This window comes from Phyllostomus hastatus, unplaced genomic scaffold (genome assembly GCF_019186645.2).
Source record: "Phyllostomus hastatus isolate PE091 unplaced genomic scaffold, TTU_PhHast_1.1 phas_contig_17, whole genome shotgun sequence".
Taxonomy (NCBI): domain Eukaryota; kingdom Metazoa; phylum Chordata; class Mammalia; order Chiroptera; family Phyllostomidae; genus Phyllostomus; species Phyllostomus hastatus.
The window spans coordinates 30,406,849-30,428,370 of NW_025333664.1; the positions used below are offsets into that span (position 1 = coordinate 30,406,849).

The 21,522-nt window shown below is 48.2% G+C and overlaps 1 protein-coding gene across 1 annotated transcript in view; it reads right to left on the reverse strand.

The window, feature by feature from the left end:
• Positions 1 to 20,399, reverse strand: part of JAG1 (jagged canonical Notch ligand 1) — a 35,554-nt gene extending 15,155 nt beyond the window's left edge. Inside the window, exons 1-5 of the mRNA XM_045832996.1 lie at positions 19,804 to 20,399; positions 19,069 to 19,374; positions 10,724 to 10,775; positions 5,289 to 5,543; positions 3,468 to 3,528 (exon numbers count right to left, since the gene is read on the reverse strand). Of these exons, the coding sequence (XP_045688952.1) occupies positions 3,468 to 3,528; positions 5,289 to 5,543; positions 10,724 to 10,775; positions 19,069 to 19,374; positions 19,804 to 19,884 (755 nt within the window). The 5' untranslated portion in view covers positions 19,885 to 20,399. The remainder of the gene's footprint in view (positions 1 to 3,467; positions 3,529 to 5,288; positions 5,544 to 10,723; positions 10,776 to 19,068; positions 19,375 to 19,803) is intronic.
• Between the last annotated feature and the right edge of the window lie 1,123 nt (positions 20,400 to 21,522).

Sequence of the window (21,522 nt, forward strand, 5' to 3'; positions counted from 1 at the left end):
ACTCTGGGCAACTTTTACACAGCAGCTTGGCTCAGCCCTTTGTCCAAACAGCAAGTCACGCACAAAAATGCAACAGGACACCAAGTGGAGCAGGAAACGGCCTCACGATGAGGTTTTATGAACTCAAACAAGAAGGGAAAGGGGCATGTCGTTTGGCACAGATGAGGACAGGACCCCTGAACTTATTTCTGCAGGGAGGGAGAAGGAAGCAAGAGCTCTCAGAACCAATTCCATAGTAATTTATATCCTGCAACTGTGACTGCTTATGCTAATTTATTTTATAGTTATTTCTCACTTTGCCAAAAAAAGAAAAAAAAAGGTCAACTCAGTTTATCTAGTATTGGGGAAGGGAGTTGAGTTACCTTTATAAGCGCCTCATTAATCGGACTCTTTCGAGGCCAAATGGTGCCTTTGATCCCCAAACAAAAACACAAACATAAACCTTCACCTGGGGTGGGAGAGAGGGCAGGGTCTAAACCACTCACCCCTCAAGTTTCAAGCCTTCTGAAACTTTAACTGCCTTCTCAAAAATCAAGCTTTCAAATGGGGGGGTGGGGGGGGAAGGCCTGATGGTGGAAAGAAGGTGGGGTGAGTGAGGAGCAGGGAGAGGCAAGTATTTCCATAATGGGACCTAGGAAAAGCCTTGGTCAGAACCAACTCCCCCACCCCCAAGCTGCTCAGCTGTAACTGGAAAACAAGCATCCCCCAGAAGCAAAGGCTTTTGGTTTCCAGAGAGCTGGAGGCAGACTAGCAAATCCTTGTCATGGGAAAATTATAGGGATCCAGCTAATAGCTAATCACCCACGCCGAGAATCAACTTAACCCCTGAGAAGACTGACTAACTGCTTCCTAACTTTGCCAATGAGCCATACACACCCCAATACAAAGAACCACCAGATTGTGTGGTTTAAAATTAATCTGACAGGATTCTGGTTTATGTAAAATGAAACATCAGTCTAAACAAGTGACTATTTAAAGAAGTAAAATTAAATTAATCATCTGGTAGAAAATTTTAAAGACTGAATACTCAAGGCAGTGGGAGGTGGGAGGAACCATTTGATTAAAAACTGGTATTTTTACCTGAAAAACATTAAAAGGGAACTGATTTGGAAATAGCAATATTCTTATCTTCTCTTATTCCCTTCTAAATTAAAGATTGCTACACCTCTTCCATTTGTCTAATAAAAGCAAGAAGAGGCAGCTAAGGACCCAACCTCACCTCCTAATTAATGAGAGCTAGATCCCCAAGCATAAAAAAAAGGAACCACAAGAGGCCATGGATGACTTCAAAAGAAAACAAATAAAAATACTGACCCTATAAGAGGCATCAGAAAGTCATCCCAGTTTAATAGTATATGATTAAGGTTCTCATGAGAAATTGAAGTGACTTTCCTCACATGATGATTCATAATTAAGTTTGATATTATTGGCAGGCTTGCAATAAAGCAAGCATATGGGCCCAGGAAAAGGACTCTAAGTCTACTTGGGAACCACAAAACCAGTCAAGTTTCCTCATGTGGAAGAAAAAAAAAAAACACTTCTGTAATACATAATCCAGAAGACAACTTACAGGTAACTTGCCATTCAACTATTTCTGGTGCAGGACACAACCTGAACTTCCTCAGCTAGAAGGTTCTGTTTTGATTTTCTTTCAAGGCAGGGAGATGGGTTGAGAGACTATGCAAATTACGTGTGGGAAAGTTGCACCTTAAGTAAATAAGGGCACTGGTGCGTGTCTGGGCAGGGAGTGGGAGGTGAGACTTCGAAAGAGAAAAGGCTAAATTCTGGAAACAAAGCCTGTTGTTCTGGCTGGGAGGGCCCTCCCCTGAGCAGCAGTGTTTATTCTGATGACAGTAGCAGGAATCGCGAGGCTGGCCTCCCAGATACCCATCTGAGCGCAGAGCAGGACGCAGAGCAGGACCAGAGTCGCTAATAGTGCGGCTGATCTGACTTTCTCCAGAACACACACCCCTAATTACAAAGAGTTAAAGAAGGTGGACGCCAGCTCAACATTTGACAGCAATGCTGTTAAAAAAGTTACAGTCAGCCGCCACCACTGGGGTTAGTATGCAAACCCCCTCCGCCATCCAGAAAATAATCTTATCTTTCTGAAGTGTAGGAAGAGACAATTTTCAGGTCAGCCTGTTTTTCTTTTACTTCCAGCTGCCTTCATTCCCACTTCAGGTTCCAGGCTCAAAGCCCAGTGCTCCCCACTGCGTGGAAGGGGAACAGATGCAGCGGTGGGGTCGCAAAGGCCACAGATAACTATCAAGCAGCAGTCCTCAAAATCTACTGAGAGTCACATCATGTGGCTGTTTTTTCAAAATGCAGATTCCTGGGCCAAACCCAGAGATTGAGATTCATGGCTTTGTGGGGAGGGGACCCAAGAATCTATGTTTTGACAGTTTCCTGGTTAACCTGGGGAATTACATTCAGGACTACTGAAGTTTGGGGACCAATGATGCCCAAGGTATGGTCCTACCAGCAACAGCAGCATCACTCAAGGAGCTTGTTGGAAATGCAGTGACTTGGACCCACCCCAGACCTATGGACTCAGGATCTGCCTTGTGACAAGAGCCCCATGTAACACCGGTTTGAGATGCACTGGTTGCAGTATGTGTTGTAAACTTCCCTTAGCTCAAACCAGGGTAGCTCTGGGGACAAAAGTAACAGACCCAAAGGACCCAGTTAATGTCACATTAAATCTGCTAATCCTTATGATATGAGAGAAGGCAAATTATGTGATTGTGTCAAAATGCCACAGCAGCAATAATTATTTGCTAAAGCAAGTCTTTCCCAAATCGGTATGATGTACATTTCAAAAAGTTCCAAAAACTGTAATCATGAAGCAGTTGGGTAGGTCTCGGTTTGGCTTCTGCATTGTCTGGGACCATAAAAGAACAGACTTCAAAGGCCAGCAGCAAAGTCTACATTCATCAGGCTCAACTGACAAGATTCCAGCGCAGCCATTAACCTCTCAGCACCGGCCTGTCTCCCGCCTGCAAAAGGGCCAGGAGATTGTACTAATCCCATTCTAAAGAATGCTCCACGTTCCCCTATTGATGGGAAAAGTGGGGGAGGGTTGGGAGACAGAAAACCGGGCCGGGGTATGGGGGGGTGCTGCGGGGGGAGTGTGCAGACACAGACGCAAAGAAATATACCCACATCCCTCCATCTAGTCCATTAGCACATTAAGGGGAAGATTATAAAAAAAACGTGTTATCAATTTACAGAAGAGTTAGTACATGAAGTCACTGACTATGCCCACAAGAGTTTCCTTTTTTTCTATGAGAGAAGTGTGTGCATTCCACTGGACAGCTGGTATAATTTAATAAGCTTCGGATGTGCCTAATTGAATTTTAAGCTTTCTCGTCCTCCAAAGAAACGTATTCACAATAAAGTCAGTCCCCTTTCTTGCATTAAAAAATTATTATTTTTAAAACAACAAAAAAAGTTTAGTCGTTTACCTGCAGTCACCTGGGAATTTGCAAGACCCATGCTTGGGACTACAGCCCTGTCGGCAAATAGCTGTAAAAAACACAGAAGGAGTGCATCAGTGCTCTGCGCTTTCTGGCCTGCCACCGCATGAGAATGGCCTAGTACATTAAGCCTACAAAATCCACAATTTTAAGAGATCTCATATCAAGTCCATTGTAAGGAGAGGAAGATGGGAGGTGCCCAAATAACAAACCCAGCTTTAAACTTCAAGGCCACGCTAGCAAATCCTCAAAACATGATACTGTTTGGGGACAAAAAAAAATGCAGGGAAGCTGATGGGGGAAGGGGATCTTTATCCAGTCTCTCTACACAACAGCTACCCTGCTTCCTTGTCAGTTCCCACCCTTGACCAAAGGAAAAAAGGAGGTGTAAACCTTACTTATCTCACCCACTCTATCCCATCAGGGCAGAGTTCAGATGAGCCCCAGCCTCCTTAATGCCCCCCCCCCACCCCCACCAATTGCCTGGTGTCTCAAAAATCCCATGGGACTAACAAAGAGGACCAGGCTGCCTTCATTGGGCTAATTCAGCAGCTAACCCAAAGTATCCTCAAAAAGCAATCCTGCCTCTTTTATTTTAAAAAATGATTTGAACAGACATAAAAAATACCAGCTAAAACTGTTACCAAGTTTTTAGAATACCAACTAAAAATATATTTATCAATTCTGTCTTTCATTTGGATCCCAGAAATGCCATCCTTTTAAAACTCTTATCTCATTATTTAAGAAAACAGTACTGGCCAAGAACACCTGCAGATTACTCTGGGCCTGCCCCTCAACCACAGTTCTGATGTTCATTTTTAATGTGAGTTTCTTAAAAGAATTTATCAAATTATGTGAAACAAGCAGAGTACATTAATATCCATGAGGGCTTATTATCGTTAACTAGAATTACCCATCAATTTGCCATGCCTTAAAATGTTGTAAAGGTATAAAGACCACAGATAATTGTGGATATCTGTGAATGTGATAGTTCACTGAATTCTAGTATAAGGGGCTGGCAGTAGGTGGCACACCTGAATGCTTATACAGGCATATCTCGTGTCATGCACTTCTCTTTATCAGCAAAAAGACTAAGACTGGAATTATTTCAATACTGGATTTATTGTGGTGGTCTGGAACCAAACCCCAGTATCGCCAAGGATGGGTTCAACTCTACACAAGCACGAGCGCTGCGGCCCACCACCAGCCCTGCTCTCTCAGTGCCACAGCCCCACAGACTGCCCAGTGAAAGTCTGCCTTAAGGCCACCGGGAGCCCCGGGACTGTCATTTACTACAGGGTCATCTGTTCAGATGCTGACGGGGTTAACCCAGTCCACCTGGTATCTGTTCAGGTCAGTCCTTAGAAGCAGAGCTTGAGAAGAGGACTCAATACAGAAGGGGGAGAGGGCAGCAGATGGGACGGTGGTAGGAGCTGAGCAAGGGCATGGCCTCAGCTGGAGTCTGGCTTCCACCTGACCCCAGGGGAAGCTCTAGAGCATGAACTGTAACAGATTTAAAGCAAAGGGGCCTGGCCTTTGCACCCCAATGTCAGTGATTCAGACAGTGCTGGAGAGACAGGACATAGAGTAGCTCTTGTATGGCCAACAACAATGCTCTAGAGAAGGAGCAACTGTGAGCTGTTAGCAGTCAACCCTAAGAGCAGCTGGGAGCTAGGGCACAGAAAAAAGCCAAAATTTCACCCCACCTAAGATAGCCACCTGACGGCAAGGGGGGCTGGGGCAGGTGAGAACTAGACACCAAACTCGACCATCAGAGCTAGTTAACCCACCCAGCATACACCCACACACCTTTGTTACATTCGGGGCCCGTCCAGCCTTCCATGCAAGTTTTGTTGCCATTCTGGTCACAGGCATAATGTCCGAAGAAGTCATCTCTAGGTCGGCAGAACTTATTGCAGCCGAATCCATAGTAATAGTCATCACAGGTCACACGGATCTGGTACTCAAAGTGGGCAACCCCTGTGTTCTGCTTGAGGGTCTGCCACTGCCGGCTGGGGTTTATCATACCCGAGTGAGAAGCTTTTTCAATAATGCTGTCAGGTTCTAGAGGCAAACAACAAAGATTAATTGCATTAACATTCACATCAGAGCCTTCTTTCCTGACCATTTTTGGCTATTTTTAATAATAGATGCACCCGGTACAAAATTCAAACAGCACAAAAAGGGCACAGAATGAAAATCCCCATCCCCACCATTACCATCTACCCTTTTAATGGGTATAGAGTATTTCACTATCTGGAAAGACAATGAAATAATTTCCCCAGTCCTGACATACATGCAGTGAGGTTGTTTTGGCCTTTGGCTATTAAGCAACGCCACACGAACATTCTTGAATATATGCCCGTATGTGTGGTTCAATCAGTAAGAAATAACCAAGAAATGAAAGTGCTTGACTCAGGTTACACACAACCCCAGACAACCCTGAATTACCAAGAATGAATCCTGTCAATTCGTCCGCCCACCAGCACAGGAAAGAGTTTCCCAACACCGTGTTATCACACTTTCTGATCTTTGCCTCATAGGTAAAGAGCTATCTCTTATAATTAGCATCTAACTAAGTGACAGTGAACACTCTTCCATGTGTTTACAGAGCCATTTATCTATTACTGTTAACTGTCACTTGCTTCTATTCTTTATCAAGTTTTCTGCTGCACTGTTGGGCACAGTGATTTGCAAAGGCTCTTTATACATCATAGAAGTAGCCCATCATGGAATGCTGCTCCTATAGAAATTCCATTATTCCAGGTCAAGGTTAGCAATCTCACTTCAAGTTTTAAGAGTATTGTGTCTTGCTTTAGAAAGAATCTACTTCCAGACTCTTCACTGGAAACCAAGAAGTTATGTTTTCTAAAAATTATAAACTTTACCCCTTTTTTCAAATATTGCTGATTTCTATATTATTTTATTTTTTAAGATTTTATTTATTTTCAGAGAGAGAGAGTGGGAGAAAGAAAGAGAAACATCAATTGGTTGCCTCTGGCATGCTCCCAACCAGGGATCTGGCCTGCAACCCAGGTATGTGCCCTGACTGGGAATCAAACCAGCGATCTTTTGGTTTGCAGGTTGGCTGGCACTCAATCCACTGAGCCACACCAGCCAGGACTTTACCACCTTAAGCTGACATTTAAACAGCAAGACTAAGAACTTGATGTACTTCACCTTTTACCTTTTGCCCAGAGAACAGATTAAAAAAAGGAACTCACCCCCAGTTTTTAGATAGATTGGGGTTGCTTTTTGAGAAAGTTATGCTCCTTAAAGAGTGCCTAGTGAGGAAAAACAGCCCAGGGCCCAAGCAGCTCTCAGGAGGAATGGAAGTGGTTCCCTGCCCTGAGGCCACTTATAATCCAGAATCAGACAGGTACTAAAGCAGCTCCAAACACCAGGTGCCAGGAGTCCAGGGGAGGGATGTGAAAAGGAAGCAAGGCACTAAGTCAGCACCCCAGCCTGGTCTTATGTTTGTTTTCTTAAACCTGCCAGCCCCAACCCTTCACCCCCTTGTCAAATTCAAGGCCACCTTGGAGAGACCTTGTTAGGACCTACTTGCAATGTCTTTGTGATTCTTACCCACCCACACCTCTGTTTTTCCAGGCCCAGGGCCTGTGCTCATTTACAAGCCTATGCAAACCCTACAGGTGACCAGAGGAGGAAGAATGCCTGAGTGGCTTCATCCACACTCCACTTCCAACATCACCCCAGTGTTCACCCTCTGGGTTTAACTGTCGTGTGGGCAAGACAAGCCTTGAACAAGACTGCATACCGGGAGACTTACACCCCAGCATGCAAAGAACCACATGCTGAAAACACTTACTAACTTAAGTTTTACAAATAAACACCAGCCAAAGAATGACAAAAATGTCCCTCCATTAACTGTGTGTTTGCTCTGCTGGTTCAATTAAAAAGCATAGTGAGCTATTACCATGTGATTATGAGCTACTAATAAATGAATTATTTAAACACACTCACCATGGCTCAAAGGCTCCAGCTTCTCTCAGGCAGGTATTAACAATAACCAATTCAGACAGGCACAGGTTGGCATGCCATTTTCAACAGCTTAGTCATTTTCAATGGGTTAGTATGCTTTCCACTAATTTCCAGGAAGAAAGGCTGTGAAGCGATTATTTCAGACTCCTCAATGAGTCTAAGAGATCTGTGTAACTCACTTCACACCTGTGTGACACATGTTTCCTAACAGCTGAGAGGCAGAGTGTATGTGACATGCTTCCTGGCTTCTGGGTCACAGAAAACAAGATTGCCGCCTGCTTCTTCTAAACTGCCTGAATCACACTTCCTATCAGCTCGGGGCATTATAAATGTATCTGGGGTAGTTCACTTGATAGTCAAACTTCATGACTGAAAAAGGGTATGACACCAAGCCTTCCTGCAATCTTCAACTGCACGAAGGTGGAGCATGAAGCACCCACAACAATCCAAGGAGGAGGTAATGAGAGGCAAGTCTGAGCATAGCCCCAGGACCTCGCCAACCCACAGACCTAGACAGGGCAGGAAAACCTGGTCTTGAGAACGCCTGTTCTCATTTACCTATCTATGGAACAGGACAATAAACTAAAGCCTTTTGCTTTTGGACAGAAAGATAAATTTGTACCCTTCTATACTGCAGTCCTGAAATGTAATAAAATTGACTTTGGAGGGCTGATGTCAGGAGGGCCAGCAATACTTTCCAACACATGAACAACATTTGGGTTTCGTCTGGGCCAGGCCCTACTAATGAGGCTTCACTGCAGAGCTGCTGTGAGAAGAGATCCTCTGTTCCAAAACTCAGCATTCTCCCTCTGGTCTGAAGCTACGATGTCTGCAACTTATTTGGGCCCCAGAGAGCAGCCAACTCTGTTTAGGTTGCTATATATCCCTCAGTGTCTGCCTTTATGGAGGACAGTCCCTTGGGAGGGACAGAGGGTGGAAAGAACGAAAAGTAAAACATTCTGGGCAGAGCAAAGGGCATGTGCAAAGGCACCAGGCAGGAGAATGTGATGTACCTGAGGACAGAAAAGTGACTGGTGGGGTGTGACTAGAATACAAATACAATGTGCGACAATGTGGCATATAAAGATGGGGCTGGCAGGGAGACAAGGCTGGGCTCTGCAAGGCCTTATGGGCCAGAGGCCTGTCCCAAGAGCAACAGGAAGCTCTTAGCAAAGGCAACAAAACACTATACTCCGAAAAGACCAAGACGGCTAGAGAATGGAGAAGGCACTGGAAGCAGACCAGCATAGATTTGGGTGGACTAATTCAGCTACTACTGTTCCAGTCCAGGTGTGAGCTGATGGTGACTTGGACCAGTGCAGCAGCAGGGGATGGTGGGAGGCAGCAGGATCCTATTGCTGCCTTGGAGAGATTTCCAGAACTTGGAGATAGATGAAATAAGGATGCTGAGAGAGAGAGAGAGAGAGAGAGAAGTACATAGGATGCGCTCCAGATTTTTGGCTTTCAGTGCTCATGTTCAAATGCCCATACCAGTCATCCATAAAGGGCCCTAGGCAGGTCCTGCTTTTGGAGAGAAGACGTCAAATTTGGTTTTCAATGTGCTGAATTCAGTAACTTGGAAATGCCAAAAGAGTAGATAAATAAACAAGTAGATAAGGCACTCCCAGCAAACCCTCACTTTCCCCACTGGGGTTCACAAGTGAGCTTCAATGACCTGCAGACCTTTTGTAACTGTGTGGCACCCCCTCTCTTCCAGAGTAGAGGTCACAAAGCCCTACCCCTAACCTCAAGTCCTCCTTGTGCCCTTCCAGAGAACTGGTTCTACCCCCTGTAACAGATGAGCTATACCCCAGAGCTCCAAAATGGGGCTACCCCAAAATGTATACAACAGCAGGGAGTTCTACACATGCTCCAGCTTCCCAGGAAACAGCTACTGAACCTGCGAGGTGATAGGAGGCCCACGAGTCCCTTGCAGGCCCTAACAGGTGTCCTCATCCAGTCCTTACTATTAACTAGGATCCACATCGAGGACGTTCACTCCAGATCGTTTTGACATCTAAAATGGAGGTCTCCAGAGTTTCTGAAGAATGTATTTCTCTTTCTCTCCACCCCACATCACCTCAATGCTTAGTTACCATTGTGAGCAGGTCACAGTGACATAACACTCACACAGGGAGCAAACACGTGTCCATGACCCTGACTGGCATCAGCCACAACCAAGGCTGGTCCCACACCCCTCCGTCCTGCCACACCTCAGTGGGACAGGGGTGCCCCTCAGACAGCCCAGAAGCAGCTCACCTAACATATACCAAGCCCTTACTGGGCCAGTAAAAAACAAAGGCAAGGTGAGCAAAAGAGGAAATGTCATTAGCAGTAACACCACAAAGAAAAGGTCAGGGAGGCAGAGAAACAAAAGGGATGAGACAGAGAATGGAGGGCAAAGACAAAAAGTTGGATCAACCCTTCCTCCTGAGCAGACTCAGATTTCAGTGTGAATCAAGTTTTCCAATGACAACTACCCAGATCCTGCTGACAAAAAGGGAACTCAGTTTAGGCGAGTGAGGAGGAACAGACTTTTTAAAGTTATCATAAAGAGCAAAGATTACCTTATAAGCCAGACTGCTGCCATTTCCGTAGACACCCTCCACGGCTTCCCCACCAAAACCCAACCTTAGCTACTTTGTAAAGCAACCTGCACTAAAAACAGAGTCATCTTTCAGAAAGGGACAAGGCAAGCGTAATGGCTGGGAGGCTCTGGAATTCCGCTTCAATGAAAGCTCTGTCGTGTGCAGTGTGGGAAACCCTGATCGGCTGGAAGCTCACCTGCCCACCAAGTGAAATTCAAGGTCGGTCTTTAGAGCCCAGTGCCACCTTTGCCAGCTTTATCTTTCAGATGAGAGATTAAATGCTCACTTAAAGTTTAAATGGACTTCTAAAAAGTCACTACTTTGATCCTTCAGCAGTCTACAAGGTTTTAAAGTTGTAAAACCATTAAGATCTTTATTCCAAAGATAATCTATGTCCCATATTCAGGGACTGAGTTAACCGGGAATCTGTCCTGGCCACTTAATAGTCTAAGCAAGTCTAAGGGAAGTTATAGAAAAGACTCCACTGAGAGATTTGCCCTGGAGAGCCGGGGCGGGGTGCAGTAAAAGTTCCCTAGGACACCCAGAAGACCTGTCAGGCACCCTGTCAGGTCCAGCTCTGACAGGTACTGTATGCCAAGCACTGCACTTCCAGAAACATGCACTTGGAAACAAGCCCTTTGCTGTGATACTTACGGACAGTGTCGTTACTGGAATCCCACGCCTCCACAAGCAAAGTGTAGGACCTCTGCAAATAGACAAATGACATAGTCATCAGAAGAAATAGGGGTCGGCTCTCAATGTCCTACTTTCTTGGCCTCCCCACACACCCCACCAAACAAAACCATAGAGCCAAATGAAGACTGTTTGCTGTTGAACTGAGGTTACCAAACTCCCCTCCCCACTGCAGTACCCACCCTACATCTGGCAGGTTGACTCCTCTCATCTGGCGGGGAGCCCAAAGTGGTCATCATGCAGGCAGCTCAAAGTCCTCATTGGAAATGCCACCTTCCTATAGGTGAGCATTTAGCATACAGTTTTCCAAAACTTCCCAGACCCTTATTCTGGTACAGAGAAAAACACACAAAGAATTTATTCTAAGCTAACCAAACCAGGTCTTTCCAACAGGGGAGGGGGACCCATCCAGGAGGGCCGGGTATTGCTAAGGTTACACTTTGGGCCCTGGTGGGGCAGTCCCCAGGGAGGCCCCCTTTCCCTTTTCAGAACCCCTTTGAAAGCCCTGTCTGTGTGAGACCATCTCGGCTCCCACAAGTATCAGGTGACTGTAGGAAGCAAGAGGGGGTAGGTACAGAGGCTCCCAAGACAAAGGCAGCAGCCTAACTTGGGGTGCCTGGGGCGGCAGGCCCTGGGGAAGAAAGGGAGAAATAACCACATATCTAAGGGTATATTTATTGATGAACTTATCTGTCAATGTGGTCTAACATTCCAGGAATAATCAGAGTTCCCTAACAAAACAAGGTCCCCGGACACTGGCAAGGTGCCAGCTATTATACTGAAGGCACCTTTTATCTTCCAGGCTTATCTCAGAATCCCTCCTCCCCCCAAAATCCAAGCCATTAGCAAACTCTCCCGCTTTTACTCAAATCTTTGTTTGTAATTTAGGATGAGGTCAGTCTCACAAAACACCAGGGTTTAAATAAACTTTCTCTCTGCTGTCTTGGCACTGGAGAAATATATCTGCAGGGGGTGGGGAGAAAAGGCACATGTGTCCTTTTATGTGCCCCTGCACTGTCGCACACTGGCAGGTGCCAATGCATCAGAAACGGGCGTATATTGATCAAATAATGCCATGTCACCAGAAACACACTCACCAAGAAAAGGCACCGAGCAAGGTAAAGGCAAAAATGGAGGGGGCAAAAAAGAGCTTCATTCATAACTCAAAGCAAGCTAGCTTACTGTTCACAGCAGGCTGTCTCAGAATATAAAAATATCTTGTGATAGACTCTGCCTTGGAATTCAGCCGAAATATGTTTCATACTCAAAGCAGAGCAGGATTCCATTTCGTTCACTGATAACTGTGGGAAAATACTCAGAAAAGCAAGCAAAACTGGGCAAGCCAGGGCACATGCCCAGCCCTCTCCTGTTAGTGGCCATAGGTCCAGACTCATTGTTGTTGTCGTTAATATTTTATAAGTGAAAGTTATACCTTACCTACAGCCTCTCAGTTTCCTAGGACTTCCTACAGATTACAGGACTCTTCCCTGAGCATAGCAAGAAATTATATTTCTCTACTGATTTGAAGCAAGCAGAGTCAAAATGAGGCCAGATGTGGGACTGATTCTGTATAATTAAGCCCTTCATTTTCTGGTCACGTTGAGACCCACGTTCCTCACTTCCACATATTGTTGTAATTAATCCTCTGATTAGATGCACTGATACCCAGAGTATGACAGACTCACACAGCACTAAACACATAATACCCACAAACTCCATGGAAAGGGAAGGCATCCTGGGACTGAGCTGGTGCAACTGTGTTAAATCTGCTTCGTGCTCAAGGGAGAAGACATCCTTGTCTTGCACAAGAACTTGGAAGACCAAGCTGTCTACCAGGCTCATCCCTGCCAGAACTGGAAAGACTTCAGAAGCTGCTAACCAATACTGTCCCACTGGGAGGGAAGAGAGTTGCAGAGCTCTGGATGGTGCACACCCTGATTTTCCATAAACTGTCTTCTCAGAGACGGATGTGAGGTGAGGGCTGGGGACTGCAGCATTGGCAACAAAGCCTTGCCAAAAAATATACTAAAGTGCCCTGGACCTTCTTCTTTTCCCTTGTTTCAGGGAAGGGACTATGGTCCTAGGATTCACCTCCTGGACCAGGAGGATCCCTCCTGCCAGCCATCAGACAAAAGGATTCCCTGCAAGGCCCCTATTATGAGGCACTCTTACCACCCACTCCATCCCCACACTGGAGATCAACAATCAAGATAATTTGACAATGATTATTAGTTGCTAGGGAGCTTTAGTTTTTCCCAGGCCCACGCTTGACCTCTGTACATCCCAGAATATACATTGACTCTGTCTGAGACCCAGACTATGCACACCTTATGTCATCAAAGCAGGGTACCAGGCCGAAATCAATAATCTGCTAGGATCACATCGCACCCAATTAGCCACTGCAAATCTGACCCTGAGCAGAGGCACCAGGCTCTCCCAAGGGCTTGGAAAAAAAGTCCCAGCCAAGAAGACCACTGAGTGTTCAAACTTAATGTGTTCATACAAAAAAAAAAAAAGAAAGAAAATACCTGGATTTTTCTTGGTTTCATGCTATAAATCTAAGACTCTTATAAAGAATCACTTGATTTTTATCTCCCTCCCCTCTCTTAAATTTGCCCAGGAGAATGGCCTGGGGGCAAAGCCTCAGGAGCAATGGGTTGCTAACAGACCTTCAGTCTGGGTTTGCAGAGTGAATCATTTCTGTCCCTTCCCAGCTCCAGGCCCAAGGAAATCTGGCAACACATCGGTAGGTTCTCAGGTTCTCATTCCCATGCAGCAGGAAGGAGGAATGGTCAGCTTTCAGAATGGCCTCTGGGGAGCAGCACTTCCGTGGAATTTTACCTAGGAGGTTCCTGGCATCCAAACCCAAAGGCATCCCAGGGCCACCAGGTCCCCTCCAAACACCTCCTTCCTGCCCTCAGCACTGAGGCTGTGGGAGGGCTGTATGCTGTGCCCATCCCACTCCACAGTGGTTACCTTGGCACTGGGCAGAGTGGTAAGCACTTAATTGCCACATTAAGAAGGGGGATGTAAGAAACAAAGGTAATTGTGTTGGCAGCTGGGAGCTTCCTTTTTTCCTGGCAACAGTGGCAGCCAAACCAAGCCCTAAGAAGTGGCTGCCTCCTCTCCTGCCAAGCTGACGGACACAAACAAACCGCCATCCAAACTGCACGTGTGCAGCGTCCAAAACCCCAGGCCACTGTGACAGGCGGGCCCGAGGAACTCACACCCTGGGAATGCCCCATGTGCCCACGGGGCCATTGTACAGAGGCACTTGCCCCGGGTTTGTCTGGGGCCGTGTACTCTGCTGACTCAACTGTCACTTCCTGTTGCTGGCCCTGTATTAGCATTATTTTTGGAGAGGCCATATTATTCTCCATAATCCTCATTTCAGTCAGTTCGGCCACACTATTGTCCTGTCTGTGTCTGGGTGGCCAGAGTATAAAATACTCCAGTCACAAACATTAAATAAAGGCGTCAGAGATTCCATGTGTGGGCACACAATACACTCACACAAACAATTCACGTACCACAGGATTCTGGCTAGGTGAGAAGGTGTGGAGAAAGGATGACTACCCCACAGCATCTAATCTAAAAGAGTTTAGTCATTAGAAAGCCATTTAGTCTGCAAGGGCTTGACATTTCAATAAAGTCTGATCTGGTTACAAAGGGTGATTCTTTCATGAAAGCCCACCTCAAAGACCCACCAAGTGGGTCCCTGAACTCATATCCAGATTTGATACTCAATGAGATGCCCCCACCCCTTTCCCATCATTACCCTTACCTGTTTGAAAAGCATCCCACTGATAATTAAATGCACCAGTTACAAAAGGGTGGCGAGGTTAATAGATAGAATACCGAGAAGCCAGCCAAGCAAAACCACTGGTTCACACCGAGCAAGCCTGAACAAGAAGCCTTTCTACTTATTTACCAAAAGTGCATAAAAACTGGGCTGATCTGGTAGAGGGCTCTGAATGTTTGACTATTTACATATCATTTTTAACCACTGGGAGCCATGTTGTGGAATTTCTTCCCTGTATATGCACTGTACCAGTGACAAATGTCACTGACACATAAAACAAGGACCACAGGGCAGTCCACGAGTGATCAGAAACTAGCAAAGAAGTCATAACAGGGCTACACTGCCCCAAGAGCCAAGATAAAGGTGGCACATTTCTGAACCCAGATCCCTACACCTCAGCCCTGCTAGCATTCTAGAAAACATAAGAATCATCATTTTTCATGCATCCTAATACATCTTCCTAAAGTTGAAAAATAGTTTGTTATTTTTCTAATTTTTTAAATGTCTAGAAAAGCTGGAGTCAAGGGTCACTTTTCTTAGTTTCTCAGAACCTAACCTCGGGGTTGCTGCAGGGGGTAGGGAGGGGTCAGGAATGTGCTTCTGAAGTTCAGCAAGAGGGAAGTCTCAGAAATATTTGCCTTTATGGATGACCATGCTAATTGCATATACATCCAAAGACTGATTACCTGTTCTTACGTTATAACTACTTTTAGGCAGTATTTGGATAACCGGTTTTCTAGGAGGCTACACACCTCTGTGTGGTTGCCGAGTTTCCTCCTTACCCATCCCACTCCCCCAAAAGTCCTTTTGCCAAAAGCTTCACAGTTCTCTAAAAATGTCTGAAGTCCCTGTAGAATTATGGGTAATTATGGGTGGGGAGTTGGTGGGTTGCAAACTCGTAAGTACTGGAGGTTTGATTTGATTAAGTTGCTAAGAAACAAGACAACAAGGAGGAAGAAAACACAGAGAGAAGGTTACACCTGAAAGAGAAAAGCTATTAGAAGTCAAGTACCTTGCATAGAATCAGAATTCCATTTGGGGAGCACCATGCTGCAGACACTCGGTGCAAAGTGGGCACAGCTCTGTGTTCCCAAGCCCAGTTTTGCAAAATGCAGACATGTCATTTCATCACTTTCCTGTGATGGGTGTCTTAAGGCAAAGGGTGTTTTCTCCACACACAGACAGAAAGTCCCCTGCTGAGTACATGCACACATGTGCACTGTTTGTGTGCGTCCTAACTACACAGACTACGCACACTGGCTGCAGAAATTCGCCAACTCAAATGGGATCCCTTTCCTCTGACCGCCCCATGTCCACACCACATCTATGAAGACTCAGGAACTATAAACACAGAAAGCATAAAGGCAAGGACTGTCAATTATATTCTGATTAACCTGTGGCATTCAATTTACCCAAACCGTTGGCAGTTGCTCATTCAGGCCTTAAGCTGGCACCTAACATGTAAGAAGCACACTTCACTGGATTTTCCTTAAAAATTAAGTTGATCTCAGCAAGCCTTTCATCAATGTCAGTGGCACTTAAATGTAGGCTGAGAGACCAGATACCTCAATTGCTTCCCCCAAAGTATCTTTAGATTTATTATTTCACCCAAGAGCCAGCAGTGTGTCACTACCACAAACAGGGGTTTTGAGTTCCTACAAAGCTTTTGGGGCTCAGTAGTACTAATTACACTGGTAATGTGTTTTTAATAAGCAGGTACTACTAAGATTTAAAACTAAGTTTGAGAGGGACAACTCACTCATTTCAGTTATTTCTAAATGATTATTCCCAAATTATTTCTCATTAAAGCCCAATTATCTCTCACTTTGTTATGTTATCACCAGGTCCCCAATTGGAGGATTATAAATCAGGCTAGTTGCTTTGACTCAAGCCCCAAGCAGCATTGGTATGAGGATTACAAGCCACCAATGAAAACTACCAGAAGACTGGGGTTGGGGCAGTGGACACCAAGTGGGACATAATCTGATAGTACCCGGCGAGCAGTCCCACCTCTACAGTGCTTCCTACACGGACATGGGGATGTGGATTATATTTCATATCTGACCGAAAAGCTTCCTCCTCTTCCTCTACAGACAGGAGCAGTTGTTTAATTGGGGTCACCATCCCAAACAAAAGACATGAGTAGCATGACCTTCTAAAATGAACTCTGACCATGCCTCTGAACCACAGCTCTTCCATTGTCAGCAAATTTGGGAACACCCATAACGGGGAATTGGGAACTCAGAGGGCTGGAAGTTCAAGGTTCGATTTGTTTTAAGCCATATTATCCTTTACATCTTGAATTCAATGCTAAGTTCAGTCATTAGCTATTCAAGGAAGTCAGTTAGACATGCTTATTAACATTTAATCACCAAACTGAATGAAGGTGTGAGCTTATTTACTTCCATGCTCGTTTGTCTACCTGAGTGCTTTTCACTTCAGCCTGGAAATCATTCCTGAAAGTTACCGACTGTGGTGTTTCTCCAACCACACTCAGAAAAATAAACTAAAACAACACACCTGAACTCTGATTACTCTTGGGAAGTAAAGCTTATATTTCACAGCAGGTTTTTTGGGGGCAGCAGGGTGGAGACTTGTTTATGAGTGATAGATACATTTGGCCTAACTTCAAAAGAACCACATGGGCAGTGCAGCCCAAGGGGCACCCCCCATTTCATTCTAGAAAGTCTATTTCATGGTTAGTGACCTGTGGGCCTGGAACCACAGAAGAGCACCAGCAAATCAATCATCTCTCTGCCCTCACATGCTACTTCTGCTTCTTCCCCATTCAGGACTCTCTGCCAGGTGTCAGAAGGAGACAGACACACCTTTTCTAGGTCACTTTCCCCAGCCAGCCTGGGGAGCAAGGCTCCCTGTTTCCATCCATCCTCTGACCCTACTCTCTAAAATGAACCTCAGCCAGGCCTGCAGCTTTTCCACATCACTAATAAGATTCCTTTTATGGTCTTGTGAAAAGCCAGGGGCTGGGGACTGATTCTTGGAGGGTGGAACCACCTGCAGGCCCCTTCCTGAAACTCCAAACACATGTTCAAGGGCAGTCAGTATTCACAGTAAACTTGGGCCCAGCCAGATTAAAAATGTGGCTAACCTCTTTAGCTTAAAGTTCTCCCTAATAGGGAATTAACAAACAAGATAAACTTGCTTTATAAAAATGAAATCCTGAAACTGAAGCAGCCCTTCATTCTCAGAGAAATCCACATATCACAGGGTTTTATAAACCCCTTTTAAGGGCATGTTTCTGATAACTGTCTTATCTTCCCCAGGGGAGAGGGCACTTTCTAAAGTCAGCTCCTGTAAATGTGAGAGACACCCCAAGCTCACACACACCAGGGCAGACGTTTTACCCTCTCCTGAGAGTTGGGAATCACAGCACCCGCCCCGCGGATAGGAGGCAGCAGAGTGCACCCCATCAGAGCACGTGGTGGAGAGTATTCCCTGAGGCACAGAGCTCCCCCTCTCTCCACCCACCCTCCCAGCACTGGCTGGGCCAAGCTGAGGTCCTGGCAATGAGTCACGCCTCCCCGACAGGAGGAACAGGACAGAGGGCACCAACATTTTCCCCTTTCCTCTCCTTCTGCAATCTCACTCATCTTCCTTCCACCCATTTCGGGATGTTGCAAGGGCCTTGCTGTGGGGTCGGCCAGCGGGGGACTAGGCCTCGGGTGGCTCTCAAACTGGCATCCATGTATTTGCACCCACAAACACTGCGTCTAGCGGCCTGCCCCTTCCAGGCCCTGGCACTCTTGAAGGCTTGTGGGGACCTTGCCCGCTGGACAAGGGCATACCCCCGGCCCTTCCCGAGGAAGTTTGCAAAACACAGCTGTTCCAGAGCCTGAGAAACACTGGAAGTTAGGCCACAGGTTACCAGCGGGGGCGAGGGCAGGAAAGGGCCGGCAGGGGGCGGAGGCAACTCGGGCAAAGGCCCAGAGACCCTCCCCAAGCATCCTACCTCCAGTGGCTGCTCCCACCCCCTGGCCCTTTCTCCCAGCCCGGAGAGCGCCCCCGCACGCACCAAAATCTCCTGGGGAGCAGCGGGAAACGGGTTCCCTCCACACCCTCCAGGAAGGACACACCCGCCCTCCCGGCCGTTCACGGGAAAGGGGAGTGTGCCAATTTGGACGGCGTTCGAAGGCCAAAATTGAGCCGAGTCGCCTTCCACAGCGTTTAATTAGTTAAGCAAAGATCATCTACAATAACCTCCGAGGCGGGGGGGGAGGATTACTTCCGAACGTTCAATTTGCAAAGTTAAACCCGTTTTCCTTGAGTTTGCCCCCAAATCTCTGGTGACCCCGTTTTTGTGAGCTGGGCAAAAAGCAGCGGGGATGGGGCCTGCCGAATATTGCTTCCTAACCCCCCACCCTAAAAAAAAAGTCCTCAGCGCCGCATTAAGCCAAGGCCCTTATATCCCTCTCTCAAGAGAAAGGGCTCGGTAGGCGCGGGTGCGAACCTCGGCGCGGCCTCTCTGCCTGCGTCCGTCACTCACCGGCCAGGCGAAACTGAAAGGCAGAACGATACGGTTGCGTTCATTGCCGCGACTGGTCTTGAGGTTGAAGGTGTTGCCACCGATGACAGGAGTGGACCCCGAGCCGAAGCTGCAGGGCCCCCCGGCCGTGACGCGGGACTGGTACTCCTTGAGGCACACTTTGAAGTACGTGTCACACTCGTCACGGGTACACTTGCGGTCTCCCGGGTTCCGGGCGCCGCCACAGCAATTCCCGTTCTGCAACTCCCCGTTCACGTTCTGCATGGACAGGATCTCCAACTCGAACTGACCGGAGGCTCCGCACACCTGCCGGCGAAGAAGGGAGGTCAGCACGGGGGAAAGTTGTTTTCTTCGAGGGTGTAAGTGCCGACTCCCTCCCTCCCGCCCCGACGAGCCCTCGGTGCCAAGTGGAAATAATTTTACAAAACTGAGCGCAAAGACTCAACATGATTCCCGAGCAAGGAAAAAAAAAAAAAATACGAATGCGAAATAAACCCGACGACTGCCCCGGGGTTGCAAGAGAGGAGCGAACGCGCCTCTTGCCCAGCCTGGGGGGTACATTTAGGAAGCCGGGGGCTCCCGCAGCCCAGGGGCAGCCCCAGCACAGAGGCCCGGCCGGGAGGCGGGCGACCGAGGACTCCTGACCCCGTTCGCGACGCTCAACCGCAGGCATCCTGGGCGTCGCGAGGGAATAGAGAGGGCGGGCCATAAAAGTGAGGCCCGGCGGGCTCCTACCTTGGCTCGCAGGGCGCAGAGCAGGGCTAGCAGGAGGCTCAGGGGGCGCCCGGGCCGGCCGTACGTCCGTCGGGACCGCATCGCTGCGCCGCGCGCCGCGGGCACTCGGGACGCCGCCGCCGCTGTTCGCGCTGGTGTTTCTGCCGGTGCTGCCGCCGGTGCTGCCGTCGCCGCTGCCCTTGGAGCCGCCGCGTCCCGGCTCTAATATACTCCGCCGATTGGAGCATGCACGACTGGAAAACAACACCACTTTTCAAAAGCCCTTTCAAGAGCGGCCGGTTCCAGAAGGCAAAGAGCCCGGCCTCCTTTTATTATTCTGATCGCTTCTTTGAGGCACTCCCCCTCCTTTTCCACCTCCCGGCTTTCTTTCCTTCTCTCGCGCTCCCCTTCTTTTATTATTATGATTATGCGCGGCCTTTTATTCTCTTTCAGATCAGCTGCACAGAAAGAAGGGAGAAAGGGGAGGAAAAAAAAAACAACCCAAGCCCAGCTCGCGGGCCGGCCGCAGGTAACACAATGACGCGTGCCCACCCGGCTCTCAGAGAGGGACTCGGAGAGCCCGTCTGGGAGCCGCAGTCCCGGCTGGCCACCTTTACCCAGCGCGCCCGACAGGCGCATGCGCATCTATTAATATTCATGAGGGGCGTGGCCACCAGAGACACTCCCCTTCCCCTCTGGGTTGATGGGTAGGGGGAGTACTGGGAGGAACTTGGAAGGGGCTGGGGGGTTCGGGGTACGTAGGACTGCGTCGACGTCCGGGGGCCCATCTCAGACTCCCGCCCTCGGGAGCTGTGGGTCAGACAGGAATGGGGGGAGGGCGTGAGCAGCAATTCAGGAGTGCCCCTTGCAAAGGGACGCCCGGGGGCCCTGCGCACCGACCGCCCCTCTTTAGTGCTTTGGGCCGGACGCCTCTGCGGGCTCGTCGGGGGTCCCAGGTGTAGGCGATGCCGCGCTGAGTGAGCGGTCGGAGCGGGGCAGCTTCCGCCTTCCGAGCTGCCTGCGTCAGCTGCGGCTTTCACCCCAGGAGGAGGGCTTGCCCGCTGGGAGCCGGGCCCGCTTCCCGCGAGCTAGCCGCCCAAAGCGCGCTGCTGGCGGCGGTATCCGCAGAGGCGGCGGCGAGGCTGGCGCGCTCGCCGCCGTCTGCTCGACCGGCGGAGGCGACCTGGGCAGGCGCTGCTGGGAACTTTGAAAAACTTTCCCGGAGCCAGGCTTGCGGCAGATTCGAGGGAATGCTTCGGCCGCGCCCCACCTCCTCCCAAATCCAAGTCTGTGTAGCCTGGCAGGGCTCATAGCTTCCTTCCCAAACCACGCCAGGGCAGAGGCGACGGGAAACCGGGGTGGGGGCGGGGCACACTGGGTCCCTGCTCGAGCTTTCGAAAGGGTAGTCTATGATGCTGGTGGGCTTGGATTCACATTCTCCCAGCCCCTCTACCCTGGCCGCAGTGCCGGGATTGCACCTGTAGGCGGCCTCCGAGCAGCTTTCTGGGTGGCAATAGATGAGTCTGGAAGGGACCATCTTATCGCCATCGTTCTGCAGCCAAACTTGGCTTCTCTGGGGTGGTAGTGGAAACGAATTCTATTTTCCACTTAGAGGTGAACCAACGGTCATAAACAAGGTCAAACACCTGCGGGCCGGCCGAAGCTTCTCAACCCCTCTTCCAGAGAACCTACTGCCGCATTTGAGGCAACCTCTTTAAGGATGGACAAAGTTTTGGCCTT